At 43.7% G+C, this 17,015-nt stretch overlaps 1 protein-coding gene across 1 annotated transcript in view; it reads right to left on the bottom strand.

Moving 5' to 3' along the window:
* The window catches only part of KIF18A (kinesin family member 18A), a 228,412-nt gene that overhangs the window by 173,181 nt on the left and 38,216 nt on the right, over nt 1-17,015 (bottom strand). Inside the window, exons 3-5 of the mRNA XM_082270833.1 lie at nt 14,245-14,349; nt 13,719-13,829; nt 12,170-12,367 (exon numbers count right to left, since the gene is read on the bottom strand). Coding sequence (XP_082126959.1) covers nt 12,170-12,367; nt 13,719-13,829; nt 14,245-14,349 — 414 coding nt within the window. The remainder of the gene's footprint in view (nt 1-12,169; nt 12,368-13,718; nt 13,830-14,244; nt 14,350-17,015) is intronic.

Genomic DNA, 17,015 nt, shown 5'->3' with positions numbered 1-17,015 from the left:
AATGTTTTAATGGAATTAAATTCATTTTCAAGACATAGAGGGACTTGCAAATATTTGCAATTCATCTGATCACTCTTCATAACATTCTGGAGTATATGCAAGTTGCCATCATAAAAACGGAGGCACCAGATTTTGTGGTGGTGCTCATTACAGCATTTTTTTTTTTTAACATTATGGACTATTGCTTTTGAGTTACATAGTAGTTGAGGTTGAATAAAGACAACAGTCCATCCAGTTCAACCCGTGTAGGTGTGGACGTATTCATTTCTCATGGCCCTGAATGTTGTGATCTTTGAGATGCACGTCCAAGAGTCTTTTAAAAAAAGAGCTATATTCCCCGCAGTTACCACCAATTGTGGAAGAGAGTTCAACAATCTTATCACCCTTACAGTAAAAGAACCTCTTACGTAGCTTAAGGTTAAACCGCCTCTCCCCTAATCTCATTGTGTGGCTACATGTCCTCTTGCACTCCTTGAGACTAAATATTTTTTTTCCTATGCTGAGATCACCATTGAGGTATTGGTAAATTGCTATCATGTCCCCTCTCAGGCCTCTTCTCCAGGGAGAATAAATCAAGCGCTTGCAAACGCTCCTCATAATGAAGGTCCTCCAATCCCCTAATCCGTTTAGTTGCCCTTCTCTGGACTCTCTGCCATTCCAGCACATCCTTTCTGAGGAATGGCCACCAGAACTGGACAGAGTACTCCAGATGTGGCTGGACCATGGTTTTATAAAGTGGTAGGATTTATAGCTTTATCTTTGGAATAAATCCCCTTCCTTATGCATGCTAATATTCTGACATTGCATGCTATTGCTTAGTCTATCTTGAACTAAGACTCCAAGATCTTTCTCCATTCTTGATTCCCCCAGAGGTTCCCCCCTAAAGCGTATTTTGAAGAGGAATTCCAGTCAAAAATAAAAAATTTCCCTATTAATAGTATGTTAAATATCTTTATCTTTGATATTATTCATTTTTTTGGCTAGCTGCTTGTGGAGCTTAGAAAGTCTTAAACTAAGCTGGACAAACAGCTTCTTCCTGTTCTTCACTGACAACTATTTCCTGTTATCTGAAATTTTCATGGTGCCTTTTATTTCCTGAAAATGTTGAGAGAGAGAGAGAGAGAGAGAGAGAGAGAGAGAGAGAGATCAGGAGAGAGAGAGAGATTGAGATCGTGAGATCGAGAGAAAAAGAAAGCAGCACATGGCACACAGAGAGACACACACTTCTTACAAACAACTATGTCACTTCCTAAATTGTTGTTCCTTCATGTTGGAACACGCCCAGCAGCTGGGGAGTAATGGCACGCCCAGCTGCTGTAAAAGACCGAGAGAGCTGAGGAAATAAAAAATACATGCCAGGAGCACTTTTGAACAAATATAAAGGTTACATTTCTCCTCATTAAACCTCATTTGCCATGTAGTTGCCCACTCTGTTATTCTGTTCAGGTCATTCTGTAAGACTTCTATATCTTGATGAGAAGTTATTGCCCTGCCTATTTTTGTGTCATCTGTAAAAACTGAGATTGAGCTAATGATCCCGTCCTTGAGGTTATTTATTAATAAATTGAACCCCACTTACAACTCCAGACCAGTCTGAGTGCGTGTTATTTATCACCACCCTTTGGACACGCCCATGTAACCAGTTTTCTATCCAAGAACAAACGTTGTGGTCGATGCCTGCTGACCTTAGTTTGTAGATTAAGCGTTTGTGGGGAACTATATCGAATGCTTTAGCAAAATACAGACACACCACATCCAGAGGTCTCCCCCTGTCAAGCTCACCTCCTCGTAAAATGTTAACAGATTGGTTTGACAAGAGCATCCTTTTGTAAACCCATGCCGATTACTACGGATGAGACTGTTGTCCTTAGCAAATTCTTGGCTATAGTCCCCTGTCATCCCTTCCAGTAATTTACATACTATTGACATCAGGCTGACCGGCCAATAGTTTCCCAGGATATGCCTCTGCCCTTTTTTGAATATTGGTATCACATTGGCTTTCCTCCAGTAAGCTGGTACAGCTCCTGTAAAAATGCTATCTGCAAAGATCAGGAACAACGGTCTAGATATATAGATCTAGATTTTGAGTACTCGGAGCACACCATCCGGTCCTGGTGATTTGTGTGTGTTAATGTTATCAAGCCTTCCCTTAATTTCACCCTCTGTCAGCCATAGCGGCAAGTCCTGTGATGTGTTGCTAACCATACAGTTATGGTCAGTATACCCCTCCTTTTCCTGTGTAAAAACTAAGAAGAAAGCATTTAGTACAGTCGCCATCTCTGTGTCCACTGCAACCATCCTCCCATCATTGTTAATTATGTGTGCAACATGCTCTGAGTTCAACATTATGTTACAGGTACATAAAAATAAAAAAATACAGGTGTCCATGAAAACAGACACAAAATAAGTAAAGCAGACACAGAAGGAACTATTATAGGCAGGAAAGGCAACATTGGGCCATTTAGCATTAAGGAAAGGTTCAATTTAGGTACACAGACAGCCAGTGAAAATGTATCATGGAAATAGGGTATTGGGTGCTACATTTTAGATAAACACCATGTTAAAGTCGGTTTATTTTATGTAGTAAAAAAACAGCTGCAGAGCATATGATCTATATATATTCTACATACACATACATATATACAAAAAAAACTCAGTTTAAAAACAGTTCAGGTTACTTTCTGGTAGTCAATGATCACAAATAACAGATGTGAAGTATATACTTTGTTTAACTCAGTGAGTGAACCATAAACTTGAGGTATAACATTACAGCCAGTATCAATAATGTTAACTTGAAAAGTTTGCAGATTGCCCTCTGGGAGTTTGGCATTCATGTATGCTTCAGAAAAAAAGGCTTCAAAAATCTGTGAAACTATGTAGTGTAACAAACTTTCTGGACTTGCCAAGGTACTATGTCTGGAGTATATTAAACCACGAGAATGAGGCTAAGACATGTCCAGAACCCAGAGAGAATGCTGCCCTGAGGTGGCTTCTAATCCATATGCCAACTAAAAAAAAAATAAAAATAAAAAAAAAAAAAAAAAAAAAAAAAAGGACTACATGGGAAGGAATGCAAATAAAAGAAACCTTTCATGACATCGTTTGAGGCAGCCACTGACGCCTTTTTATGAAAATGCAATCCAACTGATTTTAATACATGAAAGCAGAGAAAGTATCTAAATTTGAGAACTGGAAGAAGCAGCGCACGGTGTCAGTTGTGTTGTAATGCATGTGTGCCAACAAGAAACCTGCTGATAGGAGACAACTGCAGAGAGACCGGGAGAAGCTTAATAATCTGTTGCTTCTCCGTTCACTATACAGTCACAGGCTTGAAAATTTTAATTTTTGTAAGAACTTACCATAAAATTATTTTCTCTGAGTCCTCTGACAATCGCCGCCCAATGGTATTAGCCTTCACTAATAGGTAATGGCGCCCTCTGCAGGAGTAAGGCTAGGCAGATAATTATCAGGTTAACAAAAAAAAAAATGTATACCTAGGCGAGCCCTCAGCCATTATCCTGAACCCAATCTGATATTACCTCAGTTTGTAGCGAGCAGTACCGGAAGGCAACAACCCCCAGATCCAAAAAAAAACCAGAGGGGTGGCGACTGTGAAGAGGACTCAGAAAATAATTTTACGGTAAGTTCTTACAAAAATTCTTTTTTCTCTAACGTCCTCCGACAGTCGCCGCCCGATGGCATTAGCCTTCACTAATGGGACGTCCCAAAGCAGTGCAGGTATGAGAGGTGGGAAAACAACGCAACCAACTCAGAAGGTACCGCAAACAGTCGGGCCAGTAACAACCTGAGCCCACAGGAAAAAACTGGAAACAAACCCAGAATAACAAAAAAAAAAACACCCCAAGAAGGAGGGACAGTAAAAATAATGTCCCCTTCTTGGGGACCAAGTCACCGTCTTGCACACCTGAGCCACAGAAGCCTGATGGCGAAAAGCCCAAGAGGCACCAACTGCTCGAGCATAACAGGCCTTTTTTACCGGAAAAGGAGAAATCCACCCTTAATGGTATAGGCCTGAACAATCGTCCGTCTGATCCACTTAGAAAAGGTCGCCGCAGAGGCGGCCGATCCCTTCCGAGGTCCCTCAGGAAGAATAGAGAATCAGACTGTCGAACAGACTCCATGGCAGACAGGTAAATCTTGACCGCCCGGGCCACATCCAGGGAATGCAAGGCAAATCCCTTAGGATACTTGGGCCGCACACACAGCGAAGGCAACACGATATAGCTTCAGTGAGGTGGAACGAAGAAACCACCTTGGGAAGAAAAAAAGTCTGGTTCGGTCGTAGAACTACCTCATTTCTATGAAATACCAGAGAAGGTGAGCGGCAGGACAAGGCCGCCAACTCATACACTCTGCGAGTCGACGTGATGGCCACCAAAAAAGGCAACTTTTTAGGACAACACAGACAGAGGAATCTCTCTGATGTTCGCGAAGGGAGGTTGTAACTCAGACAAAACCAAAATTCAGATCCCAGAGAGGTAAGGGAGCTCTCCTCGGGAGAGCCAAATGCCGTACCCCTTGAATGAAGGTGCGGACCAAGGAATGCGACGCCAAAGGTCGTCGAAAAAAAGGATGGCCAAGGTCGACAACTGACCCTTGACCGTAGTCAGCGCCAGACGCTGATCAACGCCCTTCTGCAGGAAGGCCAAGACCTTTTCCACCGAGAAGGAACGAGGATGAAAACCATGCGCTTCGCACCAAGCGATATATGCTTTCCAGGTGTGGTGATAAAACTTCCTAGAAGTCGCTTTTCGAGCCTCTAACAAGGTAGGGATGACCGCCTGTGGAAGACCTCTATCCCTCAAGACCCGGCTTTTAACAGCCATGCCATTAAAGCCAGAGACTGTAAAGCAGGATGGAAGATCGGTCCTCGAGACAGAAGTCGAGGCCAGTCTGGGGCCACGAGAATGACTAACATCCTTTCCGACGCCAACCTGCGAAGGAACCTGGACAACAGTTGAATCGGAGGAAAGGCATACATCCGCCGAGAGTGATGCCAAAGCACCACCAATGCGTCCGCCAGAGGATCGCAAGTTCTGGCCACTAAGCTATCCACCTTACTGTTGAGACGGGACGTGAACAGATCCACGTCCGGGATCCCCCACCGGGCGCACAGGAGGCGAAATACCTCCGGATGCAGGGACCATTCCCCTTGGTCCAAGGTCCGGCGACTCAGATAGGCTGCCTGTTGTTCACACTCGGGATGTGAACAGCCGAGATAGCCGTACATGCGATTCGGCCCATGATAGAATCTCAGCCACTTCCTTGGCCGCCTGGGCACTCCTGGTGCCTCCTTGGTAATTGATATAAGCCACAGCCGTGGCATTGTCCGTCTGTACCTGGACCGGACACCACTGAAGTAGAGATGACCACCGGAACAGACAAAGTATGATCGCTCGGAGTTCCAAGACGTTTATCGGCAGCGAATTCAGAAGAAAAAAAAAGAAAACTGAGACACAAGGTCTCAGTCAGAGAAACCTAACCAGCTCCGGTAATATCAAATTGGGTTTAGGATAATGGCCGAGGGATGGCCACCAAGTGGCATGCCGAGGTATAAAACTTTTTTGTATTAACCTGATAATTATCTGCCTAGCCTTGCTCCTGCAGAGGGTGCCATTAACCATTAGTGAAGGCTAATACCATCGGACAGCGACTGTCCAGAGGACGTAAGAGAAAAGAAGAATTGTTCTTCAATTAAGGGTGCAAGCACTTCCAGGTATTTGCACCTCAGGTCTGCCTCTCTGCATGGAACCTCAGGAGTCCCAAAACAGACAGAAGGACCAGTGCCTAAGGTCCTCAGCTTAAGACACTCCTTCCCACCCTCCTACTCCACACAATTCACCCACCACTGTGAAGAGTGCATCATGAACCAAGAGTGAAGTACAGGAGAGTGCAGATGCAGTTGATGACCTGGAAACCAATTGCACCTCAAATAATCCAGAGCAACCTAGGGGTCCCCTGCTTGGGGGCACGGCTGAGCCCATTCAGCGCTGCCGGTTCCTTCCTGCTCTGAGGTGAGGCTGAGAGACAGCTCGGCATGGACCCGCTCCTAGTGATCCTGTAGGAGGAGCTCCAGGATCCCGAAAGCCAGAGCCTCGAATCTACACCGCCATGGTGGCACTGAAAACCACAGGGGGCATTTCCTGCTAGGGGCTTTTTCCTGCCCTGCCCCCTCCCCTCCTACTTGCCCCACATCTCCCCTAACCCACTCTTTACAGTCCCACCCCTCTCCTCTTACCTGGCCTCACAGCGCCGCCCCTCCCAACCCTCGGCCTCATACATAAGACACGGCACAGTGACTACTGCCTGCACTTTTTTTTGGGGGGGGGTACTTGCTTTCACTTCCGGTCGGATAGCCACAGCAATCTGAATGGAAGTGTTCCTCCTACACCCCCCCTCCCCCCGCAGCCTTCTGGGACACGTCACAGATGCCAGAAGACTTTCCCAGTGGGAAACTGGCTGTGAAGCCACAAGGCTTTACTGCTGGCTTCCCTTAAAGTGTTAGGAACCTTAATGACTTTTACTGCCAGCCCCTCTCCTTTATCCAGCGATAACACACAGTGTAAGTGTTTTGTTGAAATCGATGCTTCCAAATATACCTTTTTTTAAATATCAGGCCAGTCACGTACTTCCCAGCTGCCCTGCTACTCTGATCTGGGGCTGCAGCGGGAGGAGCGGAGCTCTCCTGACATCAGCCGAGAGGTCACGTGACTGCCATGCTGGTTGCTTCACCCATCCCGCTCTAGCCCTGGATCAGAAAAGCAGAGCAAGCGGAAGTCAGGTGACTGGCCTAAAGATATCTGAAATAAATGTATTTAGAGGCATCAAATTCAATAAACACTTACACATTGTGTTATCGCTGGATAAAGAAGAGGGGCAGGCAGTGACAATTTTTTAACTTGTATGTACTACTAATAGCGGTAGGAGGGGGGCGGAGACAGCTCTCACAGGACACACGGAGCTAAGGAGGGAGAGGGCAGAGGAGAGCTGCGGATGACAGAGGCACGTAACCTGACCATGGTGTCAAGGCCCAGCAGCCATGATAAACCGTGGTCAGTTTACAGGGTGGAGGGCAGAAACAGGATCAGCCAGGTTTTTTACAGCTTAGAGAGGGGCAGGTTAGCCAGCACAAGTACTGTGCTGTCCTAACCTGTTATAAGGGAACAAGGAGCCTTTTTTTTTGGGTTACAAACACTTTAAGATGTTGTGGCTGGAGATGGATCAGTAAAAGTAACTGGTATTTGTAGCTGCTGACTCCCATTTTTTCATTATTTTTTTTTTTTGGGGGGGGGGGGGGTAACTAGAGCTCCTCTAAGCTTAAAAACCTATAAATAGCTGTGTTTATACAACAAAATCCTCCTAATCAATAACGTAAAATCCTACATAAACATAGTAGACCACTGGGCTCATTAACCAGTGCACCAAAGAACCAAGAAAGAAATGCTGATTGTGTAATTCATATAAGCTATGCATTTACTAGAGTGCAGAGCAGAGAACAAAAAGTGAAATGAGCGTCAATGGCAAAATACATACGAGTGTGGCAAAAGTAAAATACATTTGCAATTCCTTAATATGAACACAGACAGCTACGAGTCCAAATAACATAGTAAACATCAAATGATGAACAGGGCAGGCTTATACGCATATGGTTTAAAACCCCAAACTACAAAGGAACTGCAGAGAAAAACAACCTCCTTTGTCAATTAATCACCCTCTACGAACACACGTAAAAAAGATACAAATATCTTTCAAGAGCCAAAAATGAATAGTAGCAAAACACAAGACTCCCACAACATCATAATCTTAAACAAGTCTGTATCATACACAACAAGCCTATTTAATTTGGCATTTTTCTCTGTGTAATTAGCAGCAGAGTTATCTACAGTAACATAGGGGTCTATAAGAAAAATAAATTAAGTGTCCTATTTAGCTGCTAAACTCCTGAACAAAACGCATCAAAAGAGCAGTCTAAAGTGAGGGCCAAGGAATGCAGTAGGTAAAAAAAAAAAAAAGGGATTTATACCCTTACTAGTTCTGCTTGGACCTTAGACTAAAGCCTCGTACACACGCAACAATTATTGGCCGTGAATTTTCGGCCAACGTCCAATCGGCCGATTTTCGACTTGTTAGTATGATGCTTCCGACAACCGACTCAGACTTTCGGCCGAAAAAAATCTGGTGTGCAGGCTGTAAAATTTTTGTTGGCCATCAACACAACGGACGGTTTTTCTGTCAGTCAGTACAGATTTCTGCAGACAAAAATCTGATGAGCAAGACTGGGCATGCTCAGTGAAGAAAAAACACATGGAAAGTAAACCAGCACATGACATCACTTCTGAAGTAGATTTTTGTTGGCCGAGAAAATTAGTGTGCAGTCTAGGCACATTCCAACCAACAAAACACCACTCTGGACAAAAGTCGGATGATCGGTCGGCTGATAATCGTTGCGTGTGTACGAGGCATAAGGCTTTGGTTTCTCAAACCACCAACAGTTCAGTTTTCTACTACACCGATGTGCGGTCATCCATCCTCATCTGAAGCATTATCCGGAGGCGAACCAGACTTGCACCCGCTGTGTGAGGTGGGGTCAGTTATGGTAAACTGACCTAGAGAAGTGCTATTAGAACTTTGTCATTATGAGGATTTCACAGAATACTCTAGCTCCACGAGTGTTTTGCCTGGACCGGAGCTACAGACTTATTTGTATACCATTTTACCACATTTGGGATACTCCTGTTTCTTTTACAATAGGGAATAAAGTTGTGGTTTTCTACTACATTAGTGCACAGTCATCCACCTATATCTGAAGCGCAAACCATGTATTATCGAAGAACCAGATGGACACAGCGGGTCACTAAGTATTGCTATTTTTATCTTAAAAGGAGAAGTACAGCCAAACGAGCTCCTGTGGATCACAGGAGTGCAAAACTGTTTTCAGCAGACAGCAGACTGAAACCAGTTATCGGCTGACATCACAGAGCTGGTCCAGGCTTGGGAAAGAACGCGACCATACAGTCGGGATCCACCCACATGCCTGGATCTCAACCCAGCTAAGCCTCTCAGCTAGCCGAGCCTAACAGCCTCAGCCTGCCACTCCTGCCCCCTCCACAGCCCAGCGCTCCAGTGAGCGCTGGAGGGGCAGAGCAGAGGAGCCAGAGACTGAAAATCAACAGCTCTCTGCTCAGAGATCTCGGAGAAGCAAGAGGTTAGTTTTCAGCCTTAGAGCTGGTGGGGACAGATGCAGCAAGTACGATTTCCATACTTCTCTTTTAACCACTTACCGACCGCCTGCCAAAGTTGTACTGCACAGCCGACCATTCTTCTCTATGAAATGATCACAGACGCCTGTGATCCTTCTATATAGGATCACAGGTCTCTATGGTCATTTCAAAAACCCCTCTCCCCACAGTCAGTAAACACTCCCCTAGGCTTACCTTCCATCCTTTGATCACCCACAAGGTTAACCCCTTCCAGCATCATTATTACATTATCAGTGCATATTTCTAGCACTGAATACTGTAGTCCCCCCAAAAGTGTCAAAAAGGTCAGTTATGGGTCCGATCTGTCCGCTGCAATTTCTCAGTCCCACTAAAAATCGCAGATGACCGCCAGTACTAGTAGAAAATTTGTAGATGCGATAAATTTTGAGCAAACCAATCAAAAGAGGCTTATTGGGATATTTTTTACCACAATATGTAGCAGAATACAAATTGGCCTGAAAGGATGAAATATTTTGATTTTTAAAAAAACTTTTTTTTCAGAATGGTCACTATTTTTTGTTTATAGCGCAAAAAATAAAAAAATCGCACAGGTGATCAAACTAAATACCACCAAAAGAAAACTATTTGTGTGGGGGGGGGGGACATTTTATTTTGTTACAGTGTCGCGCGACCGCGCAATATTCCGTTAAAGCAACGCATTGCCGAACTGCAAAAAATGGCCTGTCATTAAGGGGGCAAATCTTTCCGGTCCAGAACTGGTTAATGGTCATGTTTTACAGTTTAACAAAAGTTGGTTATTAGTGGGATATGGAAGGGTTGCCCATTCATGAATTTTGCAATATTTTCTTATAGCATAGACGTCCGTTACATCATACATACATCATAGATGCCAGTTTTGATCCCCTATCCAGGTCACTGCGTTTGGGGATCATCTTCTGTGAGCTTATTCTTACATACAGCGCTGTTCTACATTTGGGTTTGTAACTGTTTAACTACTGCTGGACCAGAAGGATTTACCCCCTAATGACCAGGCCATTTTTTGCAATTTGGCACTGTGTGACTTTAACTGACAATTGCGCGGTAATGCAATGCTGTACCCAAACTAAATTTATGCCCGTTTCACATAAATAGAGCTCTCTTTTGGAGGTATTTAACCACCTCTGCGGCTTTTATTTTTTGCGTTATAAACTAAAAAAAGACAGAAAATTGAGGAAAAAAAATGTAATTTTTTACCTTTAGCTACATTCATTGCACGTTCTATTATATGGCATTTTGAGATAGTGCCCACCCTCTTTCTTCCTAAGCCATCTCTTTCCTTTGGAATTTATAGGATTGGTCTTGATACCTTTCCTTCTGGGGACTTACAAATCATATATGTTTATCCCTTACCTCAATTCCATCAGGAGAATTAACAGTTACTTCTTAACCCTTTAAACATCAGGATACATATTGTTCCTGCAGTTCGTGAGGCCAAATTTCCACCCTGGCTTGCACCTTGTGGCTATACTAATCAGAAGGTTAGTTTTATATCAACCATGTAAAATAGGTAACCCACGTCGCTTGATTCTACCTTGTGAATTTTTGTTATCATTTAGGTCTTATCTTTATAGTCCCCCGTGTTCGCCGGGGGAAGGGTTGTCTGGCTGGGTCGTTCTGTGGTACCGGATAGCTGGTGTACCTTCCTCGGTGAGCAGGAGCATCTCCTATGTCTTTATTCCCCTATATTTGTGGTATACATATATGCATATTTTCCATGTGTTTTCTTGATTTTGAGCAGGTCTCTATACACATGATGCATACGTTTATACATCTATACTTAAATTTTATCATTACATCCTCTAGAGTGATCACAACAGTCATCCTCCTGAAGAAGCCTGTCATCACCTGCGAAACAGTCCCCTTTTTCTTGTATTTTTTTTTGGACGACAGGCATCCTGCGATTCTGTTTGCTTGATTTTACTGCGATTTATCGGGTGACAATCACAGCAAAATCGTGCCGCATTTGGGGTGCCATTAGAAGTGACGGGAATCGTGCAGGCATCCTGCGAATTGCTACGATTCAGAATCCCAGGCAGAATAGCAGCGATTCTGCCCGCGAACTGGGATGTCAATATGTGAACAGAGCCTAAATTATTTTTTTGTTTTACCATTTGCACAGCAGATGCCAATTGTAAAACCATTGGCTTCTCTAATTTACCAGCCGAGTCGATTGACACTACTTTTTGGATACACTTTGTGCGGTTTGTGTGTTATTCAATTTGATTCTTTATTAGCAAAGCACTGGTTTATATATGTAAATATTTTCTTATAACTGGAATTCCAGTTGGGCAGATAAACACACGCTTGAAAACGCATACAAATACATAACATATCACCTGCCCAAGCATTTTGTAACTTTGTTCAGGAAGTTGGGCAATGCAGACACAGTATAAAGCCAAGTGGACCACATCAGTCTTCTCTTTTATACAAACGCAAAACAGCTTGCTCCCCTTTCTCACCTGCCGACTAGAAAAGGATACCCAGGAGGTCAGCCCTCTGTAACCAAGCTCACAGTTGCTAAGATCATCTTAAACTGACAGCATAAACATTTTAAGAGAGCCCAAAGTCCATCAGTGATGGCCCTTTTCTCTTAGTTCAGTTCATGGTCTGGATGGAATCATGGGAAGCCTACATAGATTTCTGGTACACATGCCAGCTAGATTTAGAACTACATTTACCAGGTTTTTCTAATAAACACATAACTGTATAAAACCCCAGTGTTTATCTTTGTGTAGATTGAGAAATTAAAGTTTTAGTTCTCTAGCCACACTTCTAAAACAAAATAGGCATGCAAAAAGGGAAAACAAATTAAATAGGAGGCCAAAGTGACAAAGTAGCCCAATGTTTGGCATAAGAGACAAGATGGAGACAAGCAATTAATAACTCACCTTAGGATCTGCCAGAGCATTGATTACATTCCCAAGAGCCAACAGAGAGCGGTTGATGTTTGTGCCTTCGCGCAAGCGCTCACCTTTGGCATTTGTAGCACTTGCTCGTTCTGAACCAGCCAGATCGATCAGGCTCATTTTGGCAATCCGGACATTTTGATTAATGCTGGCACTTTTGTCTTGTTGCCTCAAGTATATCTAGTGAAAAGGGAACAGCATAAAAACGTTCCTAAAAAGTATGAATTTTTTCTTAGGTTTGTTAAAGCATATTTATACTAGTAAAAATTAGTTTCCGGGAAACAATATACACCTCAGTGCAGTAACACAAAGTGGCCTCCTCGCTCGTAGTTCATGGGCTTTGTCTGGTAAAATATATTAGTAAGGCAGCCACACCCAAGAATCTAAATTTTTAAAGAGGTTATTTCATCCGAAATACTAAGCAAGTATATCTCAAGGGGCAGTACAATCTTCATCGGCGCTAAAATCACTGTGTCAGAGAAGAGGACAATTTAAAGGCTTCAGCAGTAGATATTCAAACCATGTTTTTTAGCTATTAGCTGCTGATTCCATTATATTAACTGCAATTAAGATGCATTTAAAAAAAAAAAAAAAAAGTAATTTAAAATGATGCCCCTTGCTTCCACCTGACACATTATTTTGATCCCTGATTAAAAAAAGGGATAGAACTGTAACTCGGCATCTGAAACTGGTTGGCCGACGGAATACTTGTAGACTCTGGACCGGATTGGTGCCCTTGCTCATCTGTTTTTTTTTCTAGACTTCTTTCAAGATTCCAAAGGAAACTATTGTGTGCTTGAGAGCATTTTAAAGTGGTAGTAATTATATTTTACCTACAGGTTAGCAGCTTTGTTTAGGAGGTTTTCCAGTGAGCAGCAGCCGGTGACGTCACTGGCGCATGAGCTCTGAAGGGACGGCATACCCATGCAATTCCTTCAGAGCTATGTGACGTGGCAGTATGTGATGAATTCTAGCACATCATGGCTTTACTTTTCAGGGAGAAAGCTTTTTTTTCCCCCATAATTTACTAAAAAGAGCCATTGAACTCCATCAACTAAAGACTTTACACCACTCGTTCTATTTAGGAGAAACCTCAGATGCAGCACTTTGCCACGTGGCAGTGTGCTGTTACAGATTCCCTTTGATGTGCTGCTTCTTGGTAAATTTAATCGGCGGTGAGGAGGCTGAGGGTAATTAGGGGGCATTACTACATGATGACATTTAGATTAGAATCAAGGAAAAAAAGGATATACGGAGTAAGAAGTACTATCTACAGCTAGCAATATAGAGAATTAGACTACTTTCAAACAGGGGCTTCCAAAGATTGGTTTTATCCATTTCTTCATGTAAAAAAACCTTTTCAACAACATATTTTGTCTGTTTGCTTTGTGAAGTTTGAATTCCTATTTGATATTTTTGTCCATCTATACAAATAGAAAATGATTTTGGGGGGAAAATGTTGCCACTTTCCTGTCTTCACACTTCAGCAATACTAACATAAAATAAAAGCATTGTATTTTTTAAACTTTACCTGGAATACAGCATGAGATCGAGAAGAGGTGGCGTTGGCATCAGTAGGATGCTGCGTTCTATTCTTATTGCCATAGTCAAGCAACTGGAGAATCTCACCAGCTGATTTTGGCTGCCAGGGAAAAAAAATAAAAAATAAAATTACACACACACACCAAAGCAGATCTTCCATTTTCATTAAAGGTTCAGTTTGACATTGATCTTGTTTCTCATAGCAACCAGACTACTCACACAATAATATAGGACAATGAAAATAATTATCTGCTTAGAAAATCAAAAAATAAAATAAAAAAAATTGCTCTTTGACGTGATAGAAAGCAGCCAAGTTTAAGTTTTGTAGAAAACTCACTTTTATTTTTAGGTAAGAGCTTAACTGCATTCTACGTCATCTATATATTTCTTCCTTAGATCAGTAACTAGCTTAAAAGTACAGATCAACATATTAGTGCTATATATATACATTGTGATAAGATTTAGGTGGGTGGAAGGAATTTGAACGGCTTTATCTTGTATATTTGAAGACATACCTGATGCAATGTTAATCCTTGTACAACCACTCCTTTCTGAGCATCCTCTCGCACAGCAAGGGGACCAGAGTTTGAGAGGAGGTCACGGATTTGCTCATTGTACACCTACGCAGCACGGGAGAAATGCTTCAGATTAAAAAAATAATAATAAAAAAATAATAAATTCAAAAGTACTAGATGTGTAATACAATAAGAGTACCATAAAAAGATTATACAGAATTTTCTAGCATTTATAAAAACTAAAACATTAAAAAGGTTTAATGTTATTTATTTTTAGGCAGATAAACACAAAATTGTGCATTAGAATAGTTCATATTTATCATTTGAAGGCAGAGGGTGGAATCCTTAAGGCAGCCAACATAACAATATTTTACTGAATGCTATAAAGTAGCCTGAACAGATTTCTGAACCAACTGGTACTGTGCCTCTAGTGGCCGTTGTACAAATCTCTAAATATAAAAAAAATGACAAAAAAATAGAATTTTTGTAAGAACTTACCGTAAAATGATTTTCTCTGAGTCCTCTGACAGTCGCCACCCACTCATACAATCTGCACGTCTGGGTATTGGCGTTCTCCACAGGAGTAAGATAGGCAGAAGATTTTGTTAGAATATTCACAAAAAAACTTTGTATAGAGACACCTACAGGGGGCTGTCCCTCTGGTCCAATACCCCCCCAGCTAGCCTCATTCCCAATTCAGTTTGGTAGCAAGCAGTATAGAGATCCATGAACCCCAAAGAGGGGAGGGGGGCAGCGACTGTCAGAGGACTCGAAGAAAATAATTTTACAGTAAGTTCTTACAAAAATTCTATTTTGTCTTATGTCCTCTGACAGTTGCCACCCACTCATACATTCTGCACGTCTGGGACGTCCCAAAGCAGTGTAGATGTGAGGGGTGGGAAAACGTAACAGTCAAGAAATGCAACGCAGCACCCAGGTCAGAGAAAAGAACCTTTTCTGAACCAGAAAGGTAAACAATGAACAAGAAAGCTCAACAGGAGCGAAAAACCCAGGATAAACAAAAAAGGGAGTAACCTCCAATAGGAGGACACAGGTCAAAACTACCTGTCTCCCCTAAGGCACTGCCGCACTCAAAACATTGCGGCCAAGAGGCATCCGCTGATGCCAAGACATCAAGTTTGTAATTTTGTAAAGGTATGCACGGTCGCCGCTTTGCACACCTGAGTCACCGACGCCTAATGGTGGAAGGCCCAAGACGCACTAATCGCTCTGGTAGAGTGCGCTGTGACAGGGAAAGGTGGAACCTGATCCCTAATTGAATAGGCCTGCACAAACGTCTGCCTGATCCATTTTGAAATGGTTGCTGCAAACGCAGCCGTACCCTTCCAAGGTCCCTCAGGAAGGACAAAAAGACAATCCGACTTTCTGAAGGATTCAGTAGACGACAGGTAAACCCTGATCGCCCGTACCACATCCAAGGAATGCAAAGCAAACTCCTTAGGATGCTGAGGTTACGCACACAGCGAAGGCAAGACAATGTCCTCGTTGAGATGGAAATCCGAAACCACTTTCGGAAGAAAGGACTGATGAGGTCGCAAGACCACTTTATCCCTATGAGCAAGCAGATAGGGGGAGTGGCAGAGTGATAGAGCCGCCAACTCCGACACTCTGCGAGCAGATGTGATCACCACCAGAAAGGCAACTTCCCTGTGACAGCACCGGCAGAGGAATCTCCCGGAGGTTCTCAAAGGGAGGACGATGCAAAACGGACAGAACCAAATTCAGGTCGCAAGGAGGCAAGGGTGCCCTCCTAGGGGGAGCCAGATGACGCACCCCTTGAATGAAGGTGCGGATCAAGGAATTTGATGCCAAAGGGCGCTGAAAAAGAATGGCCAGCGCAGACAACTGGCCCTTAATAGTGGTCAGCGCAAGACGCTGCTCTACACCAGTTTGCAAGAAAGCAAACACTCTCGCCACCGAAAAAGGAGCATGGATTGAAACCCTGCAACTCGCACCAGGCGAAATAAGCCTTCCAGGTACGATAATAAATCTTACCTGAGGGGGCCTTCCTGGCCTTGAGAAAAGGTAGGAATGACCGTCGACGAGAGACCTCTGTCTCTCAAGACCTGGCTTTCAACAGCCACGCCGTTAAAGCCAGCGACTGTAAAGCAGGATGGAAGATCGGCCCTTGAAGCAGAAGATCGTCTCTTAGCGGGAGCCGCCAGGGAGGCTAGACGACCAGTTGCATGATGTCCGCGTACCAAGACCGACGCGGCCAGTCTGGGGCCACCAGAATCACCAACCTCGGTCTCGAGACCAACCTGTGGAGGAATCTTGACAACAACTGAATCGGGGGGGAGGGGGGGGGGGTAAGGCATAAATCAGCCAATACCGAGTCCAAGGCAGCCCCAACGCGTCTCGGCCCAGGACATAATCTCGGCCAATTCCTCGGCCGACCGGGCATTCCTGGTGCCCCCTTGGTGATTGATGTAAGCTACCGCAGTTGTGTTGTCCCGTCTGTACACGCACTGGGCAGACCTGAAGACGATCTGACCAACGGAGCAAACAGAGCCTGATTGCCCGCAGTTTCAAGACATCGGCAGGGAGGATTCCCCCTATGACCAAGTGTCCTGGGTAGACAACTTGCCCAGAACTCCACCCCAGCCCGAGAGGCTGGCGTCCGTGGTGACCACAGTCCATAGCAACGGACAAAAGGACTAGCCTTCCTTCAGAGCCGGAGACTGGAGCCACCACAGGAGATCCGATCTGACTTGGGGGCTCAAAGCAATCCTCCGTTCCAAAGACTGAGC

This window comes from Pelophylax lessonae, assembly GCF_965119305.1.
Source record: "Pelophylax lessonae genome assembly, chromosome: 10".
In the NCBI taxonomy this organism is placed as follows: Eukaryota; Metazoa; Chordata; class Amphibia; order Anura; family Ranidae; genus Pelophylax; species Pelophylax lessonae.
This window is presented reverse-complemented; position numbering and strand designations above follow the sequence as displayed.